At 36.4% G+C, this 22638-nt stretch overlaps 2 protein-coding genes across 2 annotated transcripts in view; both read left to right on the forward strand.

Annotated features, from left to right (window-relative positions):
* CCDC141 (coiled-coil domain containing 141) overlaps positions 1-3031 on the forward strand; it is a 62082-nt gene extending 59051 nt beyond the window's left edge. The window contains exons 26-29 of the mRNA XM_009899104.2: positions 852-1006; positions 1100-1229; positions 1326-1491; positions 2841-3031. Of these exons, the coding sequence (XP_009897406.2) occupies positions 852-1006; positions 1100-1229; positions 1326-1491; positions 2841-2967 (578 nt within the window). The 3' untranslated portion in view covers positions 2968-3031. The remainder of the gene's footprint in view (positions 1-851; positions 1007-1099; positions 1230-1325; positions 1492-2840) is intronic.
* Positions 3032-9708: 6677 nt separating this feature from the next.
* TTN (titin) overlaps positions 9709-22638 on the forward strand; it is a 242619-nt gene continuing 229689 nt past the window's right edge. The window contains exons 1-8 of the mRNA XM_054173069.1: positions 9709-9907; positions 11949-12052; positions 15914-16117; positions 16790-17077; positions 17784-17872; positions 17963-18207; positions 19839-20124; positions 22177-22308. Coding sequence (XP_054029044.1) covers positions 11962-12052; positions 15914-16117; positions 16790-17077; positions 17784-17872; positions 17963-18207; positions 19839-20124; positions 22177-22308 — 1335 coding nt within the window. The 5' untranslated portion in view covers positions 9709-9907; positions 11949-11961. The remainder of the gene's footprint in view (positions 9908-11948; positions 12053-15913; positions 16118-16789; positions 17078-17783; positions 17873-17962; positions 18208-19838; positions 20125-22176; positions 22309-22638) is intronic.

Raw genomic sequence — 22638 nt, forward strand, 5'->3', positions numbered from 1 at the left:
GGTTGTAGAGTGATCCAGTAAATCCATCTTTATAGCTTATTAAGTTACTTGTCACATGAAGCAGTGCTTTGACTTAGTACCAGCTGATGGTGATGATTGAAATGGCTTCAAACAATTTTGATGGGTTAATTTGTATTAGCCAGGCCTTGTACTGGCTCAGGTGTCATTTGTCCTCCCACAGTTGGCATGAAGCCAGCACAAACTCAATCTCATGTGCTCTGGCAAAATGCAATTATTTGCCCATCTGAAACAGATTTGTACTGTGTCATCTGTTAGTACAGGGTTTCAGTATTAATGATTGTCAAAATAATGATCTTGATTAAAGTGGTACAGAGGTTGCATTCTGGCCTTCATCATTTGCAAATATAGATACATCTTGTTGATATTTTTTAATGACATGGAGTTTTTTACTAGAAAAATGGAGGGGGGGGGATGGGGAAAGTGAAGAAAAAAATGTGATGTACAACAACCCACAATGAACTACAGGAAAAAGTTCGCTCTCTGGACTTTTTTCTCTTTATATTTGTGGGGAATATTTATTTTTCCACCTTCACTGAAACACAATAATCCACACAGGCTTGCTTGCTGCTACACAAAGTACAAGATTTTTTGGGCATTACCATGGAACTAATGTCACTATGCCAATGCATGAAATCTTTGTAATCTATGTTACACTATATAGAAAAACAATGTCTGCCTACTGTCTCTCAAGTTCTGAGTTCCAGGCATCAGTAAAGGCTTTTTCTGTCATGCAATGTGGTGAGCTTTGTAATAATATGAATGTGTTTTTTTTTCCTTCAGTTGTTTTAGTTGTGCCTTAAAACAATGTGATTTCTTTTTTTTTTTTCCAGTACAGGGGAAACAACCAAGTTTCATACAAAAATTTGGACATAAAACTCTGCAAGAAGGAGAAGATTTAATCCTTCATTGTACTATACAGGGAAAGCCCAAACCACATGTCTACTGGATGAAGAATAATATTCAAGTGGTATCTGGAGATGTCAGTGTATGTTCCTATGTTCTTGAAATGTTTCTTGGGAGAAAGAATATAGACCCTGCATTATGCTGCTAGTAATGTGTCTATTCTACTGTTTTACAGATTGAGAAATTAGGAGATAACTATTACCTTTTAAAAAGAAATGTAGTCCTTGCGGATACTGGGGAATACATCTGTGTTGCCAGCAATGAAATTGGAAAGGCACGCTGTTCTGCTTTCGTAACAGTGATAGGTGACTCATCCTGCCAGCTGCGTGCTTTTAGGCACATCATTGCCATATTAAATGATCACCTTGCTTTTACTTACTGATGTCCATGTTTTGTTTCAGAGAAAAGTAAACCCCCAGAAATTTCTACTGTAACTCAGGCTAAATCAGAATGGGAAGATGGATACTCTTCCGAAGAAGTAAATGTCGCCACAACTGAGTTACTACAAGCCCATGGCGCACACAGCATTGGACATCAAAGGCCAGTGGCTAAACACCACCCAGTAAGGTAACTTGCAGCTTACTCTCTGCTATATTTTGTAATACTCCAATAGCTGTAAGGACCTTAATTTACAAAGCACGTGTCAAACATTCTTCCTAATCCTATGAATTTTTGTATAAACTAAGAGCATAATGTGTGACTGCTTTTACCATCACCTGTCACCATTACTAATCTGGTTTATTCTACTAATAGTTCACCATTTCACTGATTACATCAGATTAAGTCAGGTAGTGTAGGGATGTGGATGGAGGTTAGGAATAAATTCTGAAAACATAAATATATAAGACTTGCTGTCTAAAGTTTTCAATGAAAAAATACCCAAAATATTGGTAAAACATTTATGGCACAACTCTGAAACTGTTAAGAGTGTTTTACAGTGAAAAGCTGATTTCATGATGATGCAGAAATATGGCTTTCTTTCTAGAAGGTATGTGGTGCAATGTAATGAAAAAGAGGCTTCAGGATTCTCTGTGGGATTGCTGTCAGACTAATCTTTCACAGTCTGCTCCAAATGTTGTTTACCCTGGTCAAGTAAAATCACATTTGCTGTTGAAAGTGTCTGAATATTTTCAGAACTTTTCATGAGTAGTGAATTCTATGGTAAAAAGCCATGCAAAAAATAAAATATAAGAGAAAAAAAAAGAAGAGCTGTGTTGTCTTCAAGTTTCTGACACTTGTCAATCTAGATGCAGAGCCGCATGTAAAAAGAAAGGAAAATTATGGCATATGTTGATTCAAAAGCTGTTCTCATTTCATAATAAGGTGCCTGCACACTTTATTTCCTGCACACTTTATTTCCAGTCAAGCTGATCAAGCATTGACCCGTATTGACCCTTATGAATTGCTGTGAGATGGCAGATATTCCGAAGCAAAACAGCAAGCCAAGCAAATGCAAGATCGTGTTAATTTTACTTTGCACACATAAAGAGCCCTGTATGATTAAAACATGAGTCACTAACCCTGAGGGCATATAAAACACAGGTAAACGTGGTGCTTAGTGAGATGGTTTGGTGATGGACTTGGCTGAGCTGGTTTAACAGTCGGACTCAGTGATCTTAAAGATCTTCTCCAACCTAAACAAGTCTATGATTCTATGTAGATCATACAGAAAGGTCAAATTTCTCCCCATTTTCCTTGTCTCTTTTGTTTTTTATATCTAAAGTTGCCCTCTGGTTATTTGTTTTGTCAATAAGCTGAGTTTTAGAATATTTTGTTCTGTCTGGAGCCACTCTTTGCTCTATAATTGTCTCAGGACCACACTCTATGCTAACTAACATAGTGTTGCTTATGAAATGGAATGCTGCAGCTGCCACCATGAAAAATATGGGCAATATTAACTGACCTTTTTTAAACAGGTTTAAAGAGAAACTCTGGCTTCAAGGAGTGTATCTTGAACTTGAGAGGCCACTAGAGGTTGGCTTCAATTTGGAACATGATCTCATTCTTTTCCTGCCTGCTGCACAGGATCAGAAGATGGACTGAAGTGCAAGATGCCTAATAAATGAGGGTGTCATGTTCTTTGCTGTGTCCTTTAGTAGATACTTGCCATGGAATAAGATGAACCTTTGACTGATATTCACTTTATACATAGGTTACAACATGTATTACTTATAAAGTAACAAATAAAATTCAACTGTGCACAGCATTTATTAGATTAGTAATTTTTAAGTTCTTTCAGTTTTGTTCTGGTTTGTTGGACAAATCTAACAGAAGACAGTGATAAAAGAGAGATATTAGACTTCAAAATTACAGGTCTTCTTGGTGTTTCATCAGTACTCATTGTTTTATTCTACAGATTCAATCACTGTCATCAATTATGTCAATAGTTCTTCCCACTAACTTATATAGGGAATTTAGAAACAAATTACTTAAACCAAAATGAGTTTGTAACTGCACAAGTCTCCAGTTTATTAAATACAATGTTGTTACATTGTTCATTATAGCTTTGAGACATTTTGAGAAGGCTGAGCGTCAAAAGCATGCATCTTAGTGCAAGAATAGCTTCAGGGAAGAGAGAGCCACTTTAAGGCAGAATAATGGAGAAATCTTCCACTGTATAGGAGAAGTCTTCCACTATATTGCTCCTGCTGTCAGGACTAGATCAGTGATAGAAAGGAGTTCATTTCCATTTAATGTATGTCATTATGGTTCAAAGGAGCAGACTATGAAGCAGTGATACCCATGCTAGTTTCAAAGCTTATCCTTAGTTTAGCCAAGCACTTAAGAAAAACAGCATTCCTCAAGACCCTTAGCATCCATTCAGGATATAAAGAAAACCTGAAATGAATCCTAGGAGAGTCACTAGCATGATGAATTTTTTGCCACCATTGCTTGAATTCAGTCTAGGTGTCTTTTTCACTTGATTGCAAAGCTTGCAGAGAAAGAGAAGGACTCTAATAATGTCATCCATTTGCATCACTGAAAAATGTAGATCAGAACATGCCCTATTTTGGATGGCTCTTTGACTGGCACAACAGCCAACAGAATACCTAGTTAGACTTGGGAATAAGTGTTCTTCATCTTGATCCTTCTGATTCATATTTTCAAAGTCCTACTGCATGAATGATTCATTCTATTCAGACTGCTGCCTTAGCTCACCACATATGGCTTGGCTGATGTCATGGATACATGTGTATTGTGTGAGTGCCCCTTGTGCAACATTTCGTTATTGTTAATATAAAAACATTAGGCCTACACTAGGACTACACAGCAGTGCACTCACTTCTCACAAAGAGCAGGTAGGAGTTCAGGCAGGGCAACATCTTCTGTGTCCCATCCAGGTAGATGTCATCTGTGCAAAATTGTTTTTGAGGTAACATTTTTGGGAGCTGCTTAAATCATAATACTAAAACATGAAAAATCTTTCTCCAACAAGAGAGAGGTTGCCTGCTAGAAATTTAAATTTATCTCCAAATTAAAGTACATAGAGAGGAAAGGAGCTGAAAAAAAATAAATCATGGACATGTCTTCACCTGATCACATAAATCACTCACTTGACATTATGGAAAAGTCAATGGCATCCTGCCCACAGTAGTCACAAGGTTGTGTATATGTGCACATAAATATACTAGCTGAGGATGGAAGTCCTTGCTCTGCTTATTTTTCTTGTCTCTCTCACAGTTTCTTCCAAAATGGAATGGAGACAAATATCAAACATCTTGTTGATGCCATACTGTTACCTTTCTGCCAATTAAATCACTCTTTAGCCCATGTTGTTTAAAGATTTCACAGAAAATACTGTTTCTAACTTCTGTCATACTCGGAGGAGTGACAACGTGCATATCAGGCATCCCCCCCCAAATGAAAAAAAAACCAACAGCAAACAACAGCAACAACAAAAAATTCAAACAAGCAAACAACCACAACAACAAAACCCCCCAGCCCACAACGTCAATGCATATTATTTTATTACCTGGAATCATAAGTATGACACAAAATTTTCTATTTCAAAAACCCTTCTGTAAAAATCAAAGTGTGGAATTCAATGCCTGCAAATTTTGATTCCTCAGCAAATTTATGTTATTGGATTCTTTGTAGTTTTCTTACAAAATATTAGAAAGTGGTGTTTATGAACATGGACAAAAATGCCAGTAACCTTTTGCCAACAATGAACACAAATTGCTTCAAGTGCTTCCAGGGAATGGATCCAATGTGGAACATGGTAAGTCTTTTTGTTTCTTCTAGTTTTATGAATCTTAGATGCCCATGAATTTGTTAAACATCTGATCTATTAAATATGGTGGTTAAAATTAATTGCCAGTATTATGATCGTAATTATAGCTTTGTGGAAGGTAGTTGAATGGGAATGATATTTAAAGAAAAGATATGCAAGGGAAAATTGGGAAAAGTGAAGCATGTGAAAATTCTTCTTAGATATCCCCAAGGAGATTATATGTGTGGCAACTATCAACATGGAGTTAGTGAATATGGACACTGATAACTACTCCACACCTGTTCCAATCTAGGCAAAGTTCCCAGTAAGTTGTTCACATGTGAAATAGCTAAGGTAGTTTCACATATTTGCATGCTGCCCTAGTTACATTTTCTACACTGGGAGCGACTGACAGTAAATGCATCAGTAGGAAGTCAAACAGTTTTCTGCAAGCAAGTTTTAGTTTATAGTGGAAAAAGTTTAATATATCCTGTGTAATCAGTTATAGTAACTCAGATGAGAGATGTTAGACTCTGAAAATGCTGCAGCTTCTCAGAGCCAGCTGCAACACTTAAACATGGATATTCTTGATATAATGCATTTTACAGCATTTGTTTAAGGTTCTGAATGTTTCATTATGAAGTACTGTTTGTAGCATTTGCTAGGGAAGGGGAATTGATGGAAATGCATTTTAATTCCATGTCAAGATTTAATGGTTTACAAGTCAAGTGAAGAATTCTTTAACTGTTTCTAAGCTGGGGTGGGGGGCAGAGAGGGGATTGAGGGAAAGTTAGATATTTTTTCTTCAAAAGTAGGCTTTATAAAACATTTTGGCTTGTGTTTTGTCTGTTCTATAAGGATGTAGGTCAGTATCTTAGTGAGAGTTTTATTTAAAGCAACCAAATTCTTTATGTGATGACTTCTTTGACTCTGCATATTCAGTAGAACAAAGAGTGAAATAAAAATACTGTATGAGAGGGCAGACGTTGTAATGGGAAGAATGAGACAAGGGGGATAAGGGAAAATGCAAGCAGAGAAAAAACCAGTAAAGATACTGATTCTTTTTATGCAGTTTGCAAATTAGCAGGTGCAGACAGACTAAAGGACCAGGGAAAAAACAGGTTTTAGGCTACACTGGCTGTGCAGCTACAGCATGTAGCACACATTGAAAAATCACACTGAAAACTTGCCTAAGTGGTTTGTGGTATTCAAGAAAGAATGAATTTGCCTTTAAACTCTGACCATAGTCTTCAGCTCTCAAGGTGTCTTCATGTAGGCCTACCACAGTAATCATTCCTTTTGTGTAAAACAACACATGAAGGTAAGAGATAATTAAAATTAATCAGTGAATCATACTCAAAGAAGTTGGTGGTACCCATACTACAATGTTTTGTTGTGTTGAAGATTCCCTGTTATTACTTAAATATATTTTTGGCCTACAACATAATACAAATAGTGACATCAGAAATGTATATTTTAGTTTTAGAAAAGTAGCAGAGTGAAACAAATGCTGAAATTGTCATAACAACCCCCAATTTGTACATTTCCCCAGGGGGGTGGGGGGAAGAGAAATAAAAAAGCCTATCATTATTTGGATCCTGTAGCAAAAAAATAATGTAATTTTTACCATCAGTGTTTTTGCTACACAATAATAACACCAAAGCCACTCTTTGGAACTCATTCAGAATGAGAGGATACAGTCTCACGCTGCACCAGGGGAAGTTCAGGCTGGATGTTAGGAAGAAATTCTTCACAGAAAGAGTGATTGGCCATTGGGATGGGCTGCCCAGGGAAGTGGTGGAGTCACATCCCTTGAAGTGTTTAAAACAAAAGACTGGATGAGACATTTAGGGCCATGGTTTATTTGATTAGATCGTGTTGGGTGATACGTTGGACTTGATGATCTCGAAGGTCTTTTTGAACCTGATTAGTTCTGTGATTAGGATAACACTCTGTCATGTTAAACATGCAGAAATCACACTGGACTGGCATTCTGTTAGTAGAGGGGAGACCTTGTTGCTGTCTACAACTACCTGAAGGGAGGTTGTAGCCAGGTGGGGGTTGGTCTCTTCTCCTGGGTGACCAGCACTGGAACAAGAGGACACAGTCTCAAGCTGCACCAGGGGAGCTTTAGGCTGGATGTTAGGAAGAAGTTCTTCATAGAAAGAGTGATTGGCCATTGGAATGGGCTGCCCAGGTAGGTGGTAGAGTCACCATCACTGGAGGTGTTTAGGAAGAGACTGGATGGGGTGCTTGGTGCCATGGTTTAGTTGATTAGATAAGTGTTGGATGATAGGTTGGACTCGATGATCTCGAAGGTCTTTTCCAACATGGGTAATTCTATTCTATTCAATCCTAGAAGACCTGCAACATAAATAATTCAAATTTCCTTGAAAACATGAGAGAAATGTTCAATTTTATTTCTGACTTTACCAGCAAAAGTACAAATTTGAGAAGGTAAAAACTTATTTTTTTTTAATGGAAATAGATATAAGTCATCAAAAGGAACTGTCAGACTCCTGGAAAAAATAAATTGGAAGGAACTTATTTTGAAAATACTGTCTAATTGGGTTATGTATTTGAATTAAGCAATTTTTATTCCTTGTTGCTGTCTATTTTTGTCAGACATTGTTGAAATACAAAAAATGTTTCTGACCATCTCATAGCCTCAAAAGTGACAGTTTGCACATTTCTGTAATTTTGAAATTATCACATGTTCATAAACTTTTTCATTTTATTTGACTCAGACATTATCATTAAGCTTACTGTATTCATTAAGTTTGCAGATACTAGCCTGGGTTCTATCTCCAAGTTAGATTTTTCACTGAATATTTGAGTGTTCAACTACAGAGAGATAAAGGCCATCTACTATTTTAGCAAGTCTCTATTTAGAACAGAAAATAGATACCCTCCACATGGATGTCTTTGGATATTTTGTGTATTTTGTAGAATCTAATGTCCTCCCCACTAATGCATGGAGTTGCATTTGCTATCATTCTAAGTCTCATGCAGAGAGATTGGGCTCTCTACCACCTATTTCCAACAAAAAGTTAAAAGTGAGTCATTAATACTGACTTTCAACCTCTGTAGAGTCCACATAGTATGAATGTAGACACTATTCCTTCAGTTTCTGTTGCTGTGGTTGCTGCTGCATGCCAAAACTAGACACAAAGTTGACACCTTATGGGATTTATAAATTAAAGGACATACCAAAATTCTGAAGTTTTGAGACCACAGCAACATGTAATTTCTTGTTTCTTTCAGATCTGGAGGCTATATTATGATACCCCCTTGCAGGAATCCATAGTGGTGGTATTCTCTCTCCTTGGCAGTTTCCAGAGCTCCTGTTGGAGGTTTCTTTCAGGTTGTTTTTAAATACAGCTGCATCTGATAGTACAAAACTCCAGCTTCTGTTTGCTTCCCTGGGCATCCCCTGGGAGATCCTCTTCAATGTGAATCTTGATAACAGCAGACTGAAGTTCTCCATTTACCAAAACAGCTAAGCACATGTGTAATGTGACTTTAAAGCTCATAAATAGTCTTATGAGTCTGTTACATGTTTTAAGGGTTTGCTAGATATGTGTTGTATATATTCCAATTCATAGGGAAGAAAAAAGGCTTTTTAAAAAAGAAGACATATAGGGCATTGTGGCAAACCACCTCCCATTCCTGCTATAGACAAGAGTGGTGTTCTAACTCTGACCTCTGTTTCAACCAATGCAATGGTAGGAAAGCAAGTGACAAAGCAGGGCTAGTGGAAGTCCACAAATGAATATGCTATTCCATGAATGATTAAATCTGTGATTTGAAGAAGGCCTCCACAGGAAGAAAAAAAAGAAAAAAGACTAGACTTAAAAGGCTCCTTTCAAAATTACAGTAGCTGTCTGTGTTAGTTTACTTACACAAAATTTATATTTCTGAACTTCATATGCTATTGTTTATTGTTTGATGCTGGGAGCATCAAACCAAAAAATTGTGAATGAAACAAAAAATGCAGAACACCAAATCCATAAATTACCAAATATGATTTTAGAATTCAAAGTTACAGAATAAATAAAATTTAAACAGTGTATTCTAATAGTGTGCAGCCACATGTCTGAGCTCAGATTACTTATTTGGTCTGGTGATTGACAGATGCATTTGGTAGTTTCTTAGATGTTTGTTGTGTTTTATAATGGAAAAGAGTAAGGCTGAATCTGACTGATATAGCTACTTCTGATGCCCCTATCCTCTGCTAAAATGCTTCTTTATTACTTTCTTAATCTTGTGCTCATGACTTAGGACATTTGCAATACTGGTAAATTCTACATTATAAACAAAATTGAACCAGAAATGAAAATCTTTAGAAGATACGATGTTCCCTTAGTGAAGCTCTTTTGTGCTTCCAAAATTAGCATTGTCAATCAAGCCAACAAGTGGTGTGTGGTTACACAGAGCGGATCCCCCCTCACAAGATACTTTCTTTTAAGAAACCAATCAGAACTGGCCCTGGCATGATGAGGCAGACTTGTCAGCAGTCCTGGGGTATATAAAGCGAAACAACTATGTTAGCACTTCTGAGCAGTCGTGCATTCCCCGCCTCGCCTCGGGTGTAGGGATTGCAAAAAAACAAAACTACACTGTCAAGACTGTGTAGTTTTGTTTTTATGGTTAGAGGCTCTACAATTCTCATGCTGGGATTGTCTAAAAAAATCTTACTCTGGATAAGGACGTCGTTCAAGGAGATTTCGTTGGGCTTAGCCCACTCTTACAAGCACTTTGAGAGATCAGGTTAGTAACATTTTTTTTTGCTGATGTAATAAGTGTTTTATCAGTCATTAGTAATCTTGATATATCTATTATTTATAAATTTGCTCACAGTGGGGGTACAGGTTTCAGAGTACAGACATGGAGAACTTAAATTCTCTGAGAAGATTGTTTTTAATTTCTGGGAGTAAGTTTTGATAACATTCAGCAAAATGTTTTTCCAGTGGACTCATAGTTTAAGGCTGCGTAAGTTAAGGTTCAGAAAGTACATGGAAATGTCTGCTTAACTTAAAAACTCCTTTCTGTTGGGAATGTTCAAGGTTATGCTACAGAGAGATAAACTGAGAGCTCCAAGAATAGCTCTGATAAAATGCATATGGTATCAGCTAAGCACTGATGACTTTTTAAGGGAATCGGCTACTAAGGTATCAATTACATGGCAGCTCTGGAACACTTGTCTGCTGTCATTCATAGCCAGGAAGGTTATTTCTGGAACATGACATTTCAGAAGCATACTTTTAATTCTAATTATACAAAAAGCCTTATAAGATCAGATCTTCATCAGTGAAATTTGCTTAGACAATGAAATATATAAACTTTGTGTGAATTCAATGACAATTCTAATTAAATTATTTCCATCTATTCTACAGTCAGAAAAGTGTGTGTGTGTGTAAGCTTTCATCATATGTAATTATTCTAAGATTACTTCCATATATTTTAGCTCAGCTTCAAAAGTAGTGTTGAATTAGGACAAAGTGTTGGTAATTTTTTTCTAATTTGAACTGTTTCCCCTCACTCTCAAAGTGGAAAAGCTTTGATAAAAGGCTGTTCCTCCATCAAGTATCCAGGAAAGGTAATAAAAAGCAGGTCAAAATCCCAATACAATATCCATTTCTGCCCTTATGCACTGATTGTCTGTGGCCATCAGAATTGATTTCAATGAAGGAATCTGGCTGGTAGTGAAACAAACTTTACTTTCTCATTAACTTTTTAAGTTAAGTCTGGAACTGGCACAAATTAGGCACAAAACCCGAAGTATGTAAAGTAAATGTTTGAGTGACTGACTTGAAATGCTTATAGAATTAACTCTTGCTTAATAAGACATTATATGTTTTCAGGGGAATTTTTTACTAGAAAAAAAGTTACTTTAATAGATATGTGGTACTATTAAGAAGATACTAGTTACTTTAAAAAATCAAACTGTTTATTCAACATCTGTAAATAAATATGTTTGTGCAAATATAAAATGTTTCTGATACAGAAGCTTTACTAGAGGCAGTGTGCTATTTCAGACTAGGATCTTACAGCATAGGAAGAGAAAGCAACTTATTTTTCTTTCAGATTTCACATAAATCTCCAGTTGTTCAAACCATCAGTGTCAGTGGTACCTTATATCCTAGCTCACATTTCCAAGGTGGCTGTCTTCCAATATTCAACATTCCACTGAGACACTGTCTAAGAAAGAGTAGAATTTTATCTGCATCTTTAATGCCAATATACTTCTATGTAAAAAGAAATTATTCACTACATAAAAATGTCTTTTAAAAGAGAGTCTCTTGGCTTATTTATTTTATTAATTATTATTAGATTGTAGACCTTCGCATTTTTTTTCACTTGCTACTTAGCTGTCTTTGTATTGGAATATGCAAATATTTTGCAGTACAAAACATTTTCACATGATTCAAAACCATTTTTACATGGAGATTATTTTCTCCTCAGGTAAAGGAAATTAATGGGTAAAGAGAAGCTAGATGACCTGCACAAGGTCATGTAATGAGTCGAACAGAACTTTGTCTTCTGCTGCATGCTTGTGATGGCAAATCACAGCTTTGCTAAAAATAACAGTTTCACATCCAGTTCAGCCAAATGTGTCCTAAGTGTAACTTGCTATACAACTTTGTCAAAACCTATTGCCTTCACTTCTCACCATATCAATGTGATTTAAAATGGAGAAGGGCAAACTGCTATGAAAATAATTAGAAATGTGTCTAAAATCTAGCAAGAAGGATGTGCATATAATAAAAATGTCACCACTGATATCTAATTATGGTTTTGTTCCTTTCAGAGTGCCTGTAAAGATGACGACAAAAGCACCAACATTTACGCAGCCATTACAAAGTGTTGTGGCACTGGAGGGTAGTGCCGCAACCTTTGAGGCTCATATTAGTGGTAAGGTTTTGGTTTATTCTTCCAAGATTCATTATTTTTTTATTATTATTTTTTGGTAATGTTTATGCAAAAACAAACAATAACACTTTTTGCAGATCATGCTCTAATCTGAATGGGTAAAGGTAGTGCTGAATTATGAATATATATATACACATCATATAGTATTGATCAGCACCGTGAAGGGCTGTCGGGTATCCACAAAGATAATGCAAAAGTCTGTGCTAATAAAGGAATTTCATATGGATGAAGAGAAAGTAATCTTGTCTGGATGATGGTGAGACAGAATGAGGAGGTAAAGTGCAGAGGGCAGGACAACAAGCATATGCCCTATATGCTAGTTCTTCACTGATTTAGTGCTAAACCTTACTCTGGATAAACTGTATTTCTGCCTTCTGTGTCCCTGAGTTTGTTTAATTCCAGAGATCTGGAACAGGAGGTTAAAGGCACAAAATTTAGGTCCACTTGGCTACTGAAGAGTGTAGAGAACACTAGCTTACTAGATTGTATATGTGTATGGTGATCATGATGGTATTACAAGGATGTACTAACATAATTTAAGTCAATTTCAAGCTGCCACATAGTTTTAAAGGATATTTCATCTTGCCAGTCTACACTCTCTTGGAATGCCCTGTCTTGTACAAAATTCCATGCAAACCCTCAGGATAACTTTACCAGATAACCAACACCCTGTTCTAAGAGGGCCTCTGACCTCAGCGGTGACTAAGGGGAAAGGGCACGTGTTCCTGCGGATGGAATTATATTGTCTTACATGCAATAGCAATGTGATGATCCACATACCATAAAACACTACCCAGATGCTCTCTAACAGGTGCAAACATATGATCTCTCCAACTATAAAGATCTCTGTCATCTATGGCCCACTATGGCTCATCCCTTGGTCCCTGTGGATAATACTGGCTCACAGAAGGTGTTTGAACATGTCCTGTAATCTAAATCCATGATATTTTTTTCATGCTTTATTCTGTTATTTGGTCCTCTGCTCTTCGTTTAGTTGTCCTGACCTTCTCTTGTTACCTGTACACACGAAATTTTTTGTGGAAATATCTTTCCACTAATTATTGGAATAATTATTACAAATGCATAAATAGGTTTTCAGAATGAGTTAGGATAGTTATATTGTAGCTCAATGTGTGATTTTGGACATTTTCATTTTTGTGATATCATGAAGTACTTCAAGGGGAACTCAGTTTCTGACTGAGGAGATGACAGAAGTTTTTCTAATAACATATGCCATTATTTGCATTTTAGTCCCAAATATCATGTAAGGCAATCTCCTGTTAACTTTATTCACAATCTGAGATTCTGGAATATCTTTCATGCCCCCAAAACACCCACCAATACAGATCTGACAGTGGCTTGGATTTGATTTTTTTTGAATGCATGAAGAATATGTAAGTTTTATTTCTGGAAGTATTGCATAAATAGTGGACTATGCAGCTTTATTCTGGTGCATTTTCTGCCCTCTCTGTCATCAATTATTGTGAATTTGAAATTAAAACTTTAGTTTTAGCTCTGATAATACTGATCTCATATCTACAAGTCAAATATTAACACAGAGCTACAATTCAAATGCAAAGAGTCCAATTCTGAGTACCAACAAGGGCTTAGCAGCCACGTGGAATGCAATTTTGTACTATGTAAACTAGAACAAATGAATTACACTGTTGTATCAGATTGGGAATTAAGTGTCATGCTACAAAGGCTTGATATCAGACAAAAATACCCAGTACTTTACCCTGTGCTCAGAAACTGGAGAACACACAAACCCCAAGATTAAAAGCAGTAAATGCCAGACCAGCCAAAACATCTTCATAGGGGGAGCCCTACTAGATGAGCAGTGGCTGAGGGGATGTGACAGCACATCACTATCAAGAAAATCTGCAGTTCTGCAGACATTAGATCTGTGTCCGTCCTCATGTCTTCACAGTACTGATCATTATTGAATTTGTTGATAAAGAACTAATCTGTACTCTGCTTAACTTTCTTTGAACAGGTATTTTCAGATATTACCCAATACAAGATGGCCTTTACACTCCACACATTGCTGAAAGCAGCATGTAGGTTGGGAAGGTTTGGCAGTTCCTTTCACATCATAGTCAGGGCAATCTCACTGAATTAAATTACTTAAGCGAGGAGGTTCAGGTACTTCAGGTTAATTTTCTCAGACAGTTTTAAAACTCAAAAGAATGTACTAGTAATTAGTTTCAAATAAAAGTGTAATTTGGCACATTCTCTATTCAATATAGTCTAGGTGAAAATATCTATAATCTGAGGTAGATCTTACCTTTTAGTTCCCAGTTCTCTGGCATGGGACTAGGAAAGTACTAATAAATCTATGAAGATGAGTTTCTTTTAATATAAATTTAGGCTCAAATTTTGAAAATGGCTTCTAGAATCATTAGATTCTAACTTTAGAGACATCCAAATAGATTCAATAAAGAAAGAAATGTTTTTTAAAAAGTTCAACCTACCACAAAAAAGTAAGGAGGTAGGAAAAAATACCAAAACAAAGCAACCAAAAAAAAAAACAACAAACATTTTGTCTGGCAATGTTTCAAGAAATTCACTATTGACAGCATGATTTTACATCACCTAGATTAAAAACCCCTGAGTCTCATTTGCACAAATGTTGAAGTTCTGGATGAAATCAGTAGGATCTGTTAGATACTCTATGTTTATTGTAATAATGTCTATGTTTCATACAAGTAGTATAAAATTGAATTATACCAACCCATCAGGGCTGTTCAATAACTTTCACCAGTGAAATTAGCAATGCTTACATGTACTTTAACCCTTTTGATTTCTAATCCTCTCAAAAACTGACCACATTTTTTTCTTGTGTGTTTCTATTTTACATGTATCTAACAGTCAGTTTTTCAAACTGTTTTCAACAGTTTTTCTAACCAAGTCGGGTGTGACTGCAAGTAAAAACTTCAATTAAAACTTCAATCATTCTCTTTCACTTTAGATTCACATAGTTGTATTCCTGTCACATTAAAACCCCAACAGTTAAGAGATTATAGAAAGTATACTTTAGAAAAGAAGCAGAACACTATGCTCCTCAAGTTTTCCAAACCACAGAGGGTGGAACTGAGAAAATTAGAGTAACTCTAGTGAGTGAAGCCTTAGATGTCATTCCTGAGTCTCCAGAAAACAAAAAACCACACAAAACCCAACCAACTAAAAAAAAAAAAAACCCACAAAAAACTCCAACCCCCAAAAAAATGACAAAAAACTCCCAAAAATCCCAAAACACGAATAGCAACTGAAGTTAATCTATACAGCAGTTACTTTTACTGTCATGTTATTTTCTACAATCTTTTAGTGTTAGGGCAAGTACTTAACTTGATTGGAAGTTCTGATTTTTACTTTCTCTCCAAATTATTTGACTGGGTAGTTTTGTTAGCAATAAGCAATACTGGCAAATATACAAACAAAAAACCCCAAACAAAAAAACAACCAATCAACAAAAAAATCCCCCAACAACAAAACCCCAAACCAACCAAATAAAAAAAAACCCCAAACAAACAAAAACCCTCCTGTGCGTTAACATATACCCTTCATAATTTTAATGAGCTTTTATTCCTCAGGAGGACTGCCAAACACTACAGTCCAGTCATTATTCAAGTGATTTTCTAAATGCAGTAGCCTGTGCAGTTGTCCTGTGCTATTTTCTTTAAAGACCTGTCTAAAAAGAAATTCCTTTACCACTGTATCACTGGACATGCAGATGTAGATCTGTGCCTATGCCATTACGCTTCACAAAACTGTGTCTGCATGAGTGACTATTATGGTAATTTTGGATATCTGGCATTTAATAGCACCTTACTTTTTCTTCAGGTTTCCCAGTTCCTGAGGTGAGCTGGTATCGGGATGGCCAGGTTCTCTCTGCTGCAACTCTACCCGGTGTGCAGATCTCGTTTAGTGATGGCCGCGCTAAACTGGTGATCCCCACCGTGACAGAAGCCAACAGCGGAAGATACACCGTACAAGCCACCAATGGATCTGGGCAAGCAACTAGTACTGCTGAACTACTTGTCACAGGTATCAAGACAGGCACTTCTCTCTGCTAGCAATGTAAGAGTCATAGCAGAAGAGTCACAGATAATGAAAAAAGTTTTGAGGCACCTGACTGGCAAAGAAATACCAAACCAAATCCCTTTTCCTAAAGCAGTCTCACCAGTAATTTATATCAGTGTCCTGTATAAAGTTTAATCTTGACCTTACAATTTCTTATCCACAATTACAAATTTCTGCTTTAGTCCTGTATATACGTCTACTCATGTGATCTATCACACCAGCTACATTCAAACTACTCAACACAGAAAGGATCAAGTTCTGTAGGATGAAGCCCTTCATAGTATTTAATGGTATAAATGATATTTAACAGAATAACTTACATAAATGGTCCTACTCAAGAAATTGTTCTTATTACCTGTAGTTATGGTCAATGTATCTCTAATTCGAGAAACATTTTCAATCATGGGTATAGTCACAAATATAAGAAAAGTTAAGCATGTGAAAAACCTTAAAGATATTTGCATTTTGGCAAATCAGCTCCTAATGTTTCGAATGTTCAAGAAGGTAGTATCACCTGTTAGTAGCATGTGAAGGAGAAAGGACTTGTGAACTTCCAGTAATGAGAATATCTAGCCCTTACAGTGCTATTTAACAGAAGTTATTGTTTTTCTACTTATTTCTTGAATAAAACTGCAGCTGGAACAGCACCACCAAACTTCTCACAACGACTACAGAGCATGACTGCAAAGCAGGGAAGTCAAGTTCGACTTGACGTGAGAGTGACTGGAATCCCTACACCTGTGGTGAAGTTCTATCGGGATGGAGTAGAAATCCAAAGCTCCCCCGATTTTCAAATTTTACAAGATGGAGACCTTTACAGCTTAATAATTGCAGAAGCATACCCTGAAGACTCCGGTACCTATTCAGTAAATGCGACAAATAATGTGGGACGTGCTACTTCAACAGCTGAACTGCTAATTCAAGGTAATGGAGTATAAGTTCCAAGCCATGAAAATGAGAACCATTATTGCAATAATATATTGGAAACCACTTCATCAAAGTTTTATTCACTAAATTAGTTTTTAAGTTCTTTCTCAAGAGTTACTAACTTGCTGTGAAAAAGCAGCATCCTTGGTAAAATTGGTCAAATGTTTCTGTCTATGAATTTAAAAGGTCCTTTTCTCCAGAATGAACCACCTTTACACTGACGATACAGTTGCTTTCATTTCATTCTGCATATTCTCAGAGCTGTATTTGTAAGCTAGCCTTGATAGACTGGATCACTGTACATGGTCTTGTAACTGAGCCTGTCAAGGAGGAAGTTCTTAGAGAACTGTAGCAGTGAGTTACTCTACTTGGAGAAGTCTCACTTGCATTTCACTTCAGTCAGGCTTCCAGTCTCTGTAGTCATTTGACTGATTCTGAAGAATCTACAATAAACACGTTTCGGTTTGTTGATTTGTGCTGGTGGTGTTGTTTCCCCAATGAAGTAATGCAGAAATAATATTTCAACTGTTTTCACAATTACCTGTCTATTAATACTGCAGGAAAAGCAGATGGTTTCTTAATTCTTTCTCTGTTGTTTATATAAATTTCTAGATAACTGGAATTAACTGTTCATTTATTTCTGCAACTGCTTATTGTCTGTTGCCACATGCAATTCTTCTGATCACAATTTCTCTTCCAAAAGGTGAGGAAGAAGCCGTTCCTGCTAAAAAGACAAAGACCATTGTTTCGACTGCTCAGATTTCACAAACAAGACAAGCCAGAATTGAAAAGGTATGTTTTTCTAAAACAAAGCAGGTAAGTCTAAAAGGTGGATGATTATTTCTGTGATAGCTCAGACTTGTTTTCTTGATTTCATTGTAGAAGACTGAAACCCACTTTGACGCCAGATCACTTACAAGTGTTGAAATGGTCATAGAAGGTGTGACAGGCCAACAGCTCCCACACAAAGCGCCTCCACGAATGCCTCCTAGACCTACATCAAAATCGCCAACTCCACCAGTAATTGCTGCAAAAGCACAAATGACTCGACAGCAATCTCCATCACCTGTTAGACAATCACCATCACCTGTAAGACATGTCAGAGCACCAACACCCTCTCCAGTAAGGTAAACTTATGATTCTTTCAAATGAGATTGCTTTTTGAATCCACACGTACAGCTGTAACACTGTAGAGTGAGAGCATAGCATGAAATGGAAGAAAGCACTGATTTAATATTGCCTGAGTTTGTTCTGATGGCAAGCTATAATGTACTGTATTTGCCATTGCTGTAGGAGTACAGCTTGTTATATAAATTTCCTATCCCATATAGAAAAAATGTCTTTTGGGGAATAAGTGCTATTTGATTTCTGAAGTAGCATTCAGAGCTCCAAGTTCATAAAGAAAGAAAAGAAAACAGTAGAACAGTTTGTCATTAATTGATTTAGATGAACAGAGAACAGTGACACCAACAAGTGGCAAACAGAATGGAAGGATATGTAAAAAACACGAATACATTCTATGTTTAATAGTAATGACTGTGGATATAATGTTTTGAAGATAGGCAGGGTAAATGTGTTTATGGAAAAATTAATTTTAGCTCTGCCATGTAAAGGGTCTGGAGAGGAAAAGTGAGTGATTGAAAAGTGGGACTTGTGGTCTAGGAGATCCCAGGAGGTCTGAGCTGAGAGGCAGGTAAATTGCTTTGGAATTCTTCTTCAGCATCCTGAAGTGTCATGGAAACTAGTGTCATGGAAAGAACGTCTTTGAACTGGGTACTCAGAAGAGCCCCGCTTAAATTGCTAGAGCTAAGTGTGCTGGCGAATTTCGCCCCGTTGAGAATAATTTGCAAGGACAGGAAGAAATGGTAACTAGCAGCGACAAACTGCATAGATGAAGGAATTACTCAATAGTGCCACCTAGAGTGCACATAGAGCTAGAAGTTTGCACTCCCCTACTAGTCAAATCTCTTTAGCTGTATTGTACATTAGGCAATACATCTAAACATTAATTTGATGCTGCTGCCCCCTAATGATGAAATTTGTTAATGTTATCTAGGAAATATATCTTTTTTAAAAAATTCCTCTCAAAGAAAATCTAAGTTAGAAAGTCTGTTAAAGCATTTTTAAAAATGCTTTTCCAAAACTATCCACTAGGATTGGGATTGAAATTTTGGAATTTAAATGTAAGTATGGGAATAAACATGGGCCCTGAACAGAGGCTTGCCTGGAGTCTGAGCACATATAGGGATGACACATGGAAGAAAATGAGAGTGAGTGCAGGAATAGATGTGGTTATATTATTGCTAGGTGGCTGCCACTTAACATTTTACAAAGGGTGGTTACACTAATCATTTTGTTTGTCTACAGAGCCCAAATCACAAATAGAATACACAATAGTCACAACCTGTAAGACTCCTGTGTTGGGGAGAATTAAGATAGAATAAATGGAAATGCATGGAAATGCCTCTTGACACTTGATTTTATTTGTTTTTGAAAATCAGCTACTACAGTAACTATTAAGCTACTACAAAGATATGTTGCAGTAATAAGTATGACAAAAGCACACATGAGGCATAATGTTAAAAACAGGTAAGTGCAATTTGCAAGTAGAATGCATCAAAAACTTTTTCAAAATCAAGCGACACCATACTGAAGATATCCTAAATGGGGAGCAAGTTCAAGTTCAGACTAAAGTTGTTTATATAGTAGCTGTCATATGACACTGCATTAGTTACAGTATTACTTTATTTTTCATTAGATCGGTTTCTCCGGCTGGAAGAATCTCCACCTCACCTATCAGACCAGTGAAATCACCATCTCCAGTCCGTAAACCACATGTAGTTACAACCGGGGCTGAAGTCCTTCCCCCTTGGAAACAGGAAGGATATGTTGCAACCACAGAAGCCCAGATGAAAGAAACAAGAGTTTCGACAAGCACTACCCAAATAAGAACTGAAGAAAGATGGGAGGGGAGATACGGGGTCCAAGAGCAAGTTACCATTAGTGGTGCTACTGCTGGCGATGTTGCAGCTGGTGCTAGAGAGGTAAAGTCTATTTTTATGAAGGGCATTGGATTTGCTCTAAGTGTGAACTCACCATTGCTGAATAGATCTGCTAAATGGTATCTGAAAGGCTGCATATTAAAAAATGTGTGTATCTGCTCTTGTTAGAGTTCTGCTGCAAATATTCAAACACTCTTTGCAATATTCTGTCTCTGTACTTGTTTTGTGCTTCTTCTGAATGTATGTGAAACATGAAAAAAATGTCTTTTGATGTGACTAATATAGGTGAGAAAGGACAGTGAAAAAACAGCAGCTGTTGCTACGGTTGTTGCTGCTGTGGATCAAGCCATGGTGAGAGAACCAGCTCCAGGTGTTGTAGAGCAAACTGCTAAAAGGACAGCAATGACTGCAGTCCACATTCAGGAGCAGGTAGAAACAGAGCACAGACACTCCCTTTATCCCTTCATACAACATGCAAACAAGGCATGATTCACTGTGAGGAATTAACAAGATATTACCCAGTGCACTGCAAACGCATGCATACTTGTACAGAGCATCTGGACTATAAAGGAATGTTTGTGGGTTACTTATTCCATTGTTTTCCATCATAGCAGGGTTGAACTAATTATTCTTAAACAGTTTTTTAAGAATACCATTTATTAAAGCAGTCCTGTATTCACCCTTGTTATTTATTCTCTAACATTATTCTTACAGTGATGAAGTTTTCCCTCTAATATCTCATTTATAATTTCCCCATTGGGATAAAATAATTTTCACTTAGTACTCTTCCTTTACTTGTGATCCTCCCTCATTTTTATTTATCTTCTTTTGATGATCAGTTTGTTAAAATTAGTTTTAAGGCTTTGTTTTTTGTTTGTTGATATAAATATCAGATGAGAAAGGAGAGAACAGTAGTAGTTACCAGTGAACAAGCCATAAATCAAACAGTAATATCAAGAAGTAGAGAAGGAATTGTTGCTTCACAAGAACAAAGGCATATGTCTCATGAGAAGGTGAATACAGATATTAACTACGATTGTCATATTCCAGGTCATTCAAAAATCTAGTATCTCATAAAAAAAGACAAGCCTGTGAACAGGACAAATGAAATACCAGAATATTAGGTTTTTCCTTTTACATAGGTTCAGTCTTTTAGTTCATATTGTTATGGTTCCCCTATCTCTCCTTGTTGATGACTGTTTTTCCTGTTCTATTTCACTTCCATTATACCTGAGAATAAAAGAGAAGAGAGATAAGCTTGCAAAAATTTTAACTTAGGGGAGAAAAAAATATTTTATATGTTGTAGAGTGATTTACTAGGCAGTATCCTCAATCATTTAAAGAATTGGTATGTAGGAAATACCTCTTCAGTTTTCCAGATTTTTTTTTCCCCTGATTTTTGTATTTTTGTTTCTAAGCTTGCGATTTGTAACCTGCTTGCTCTTGGGTTGTTTTTTTTTGTTTGTTTGGGTTTTTTTGTCTGTTTTTTTATTTGGGGTTTTTTGTTTGTTTGTTTTGGTTTTGGCAGCACAGTGGGGCAGAAAAAAAGAGGAAAAACTCATTCTGCATTGAATTACATTTTGAAAATACCGTTGAGTGATTGGAATTCAAATTATTTATCATGCGTTTTATCAGACAAATGTGATTTAATAGAAGATCCACTTTTACAGAGAAATGTCACATTTGCATTGCAGCTGAAATGTGTGACAAAGAACATGTGACTTATCTTTAAAGTACTGAGAAACAGAAATCAACCCTCTTGCAAAGTGAAAATTACCTAAAATTTGTTTCTAATATACACTTTCCCGATTATGATGCAGGACAGTTTTTCTCTGATCTGATTCTTTTTATTACTGCCTTCAGTAGCAAAGCAAGCATTTGTGGAATGTTTTACTACTTTATGCTAAATGTATATATGTTTTATAGAAAGTCTTCTTACGTCATTGTTGCTTCCAGTCTAGATGATTTTGAAATCCAGAGTTTGACCTTTTTTGCCCTTTCATTTGTGTCCTATTTTCCAAATATATAGAAAATCACATACCTTATATTTTAAAACAATACATAATATAAGCTTCTTTATTTGTAAATATCCAGGTACAAAAAGAACCAGAGAAAACTCCAGTACTCACAGTAACAGTTGCCACAGACAAAACGAAAGAACAAGAAACAATATCAAGAGCTAGACAAGAAATATCTACCAAACAAGTGCAGATTGATCATGAGAAGGTAAATACATGTTACAAATATTTAACTCATTGTTATATTCTAATTATAAACCCTCATTCTTCATCAAATGTCTTACGAATCTTTGCTCTGTATGTTCACGGAGAGAAGATTACAAAATAAAATGCAAAGCAAAGCATCCCAGAAATAGGCACAGCATTTCATATCCAAAGTAGATTGTTGAAGATAAATTGTCAATGTTATCTCTCATGATGTGATGCTTATGCAGGGATTTTGATTTAATGACATTCATATTTGTGTGAGGACTGAATGAATCTATTTGTTGGCTTAGCCAATGAAAGAGTAAATATTAAGTCAGTCATACTCATTTTT

The sequence above is a fragment of the Dryobates pubescens genome, chromosome 2 (assembly GCF_014839835.1).
Source record: "Dryobates pubescens isolate bDryPub1 chromosome 2, bDryPub1.pri, whole genome shotgun sequence".
Classification (NCBI taxonomy): Eukaryota; Metazoa; Chordata; class Aves; order Piciformes; family Picidae; genus Dryobates; species Dryobates pubescens.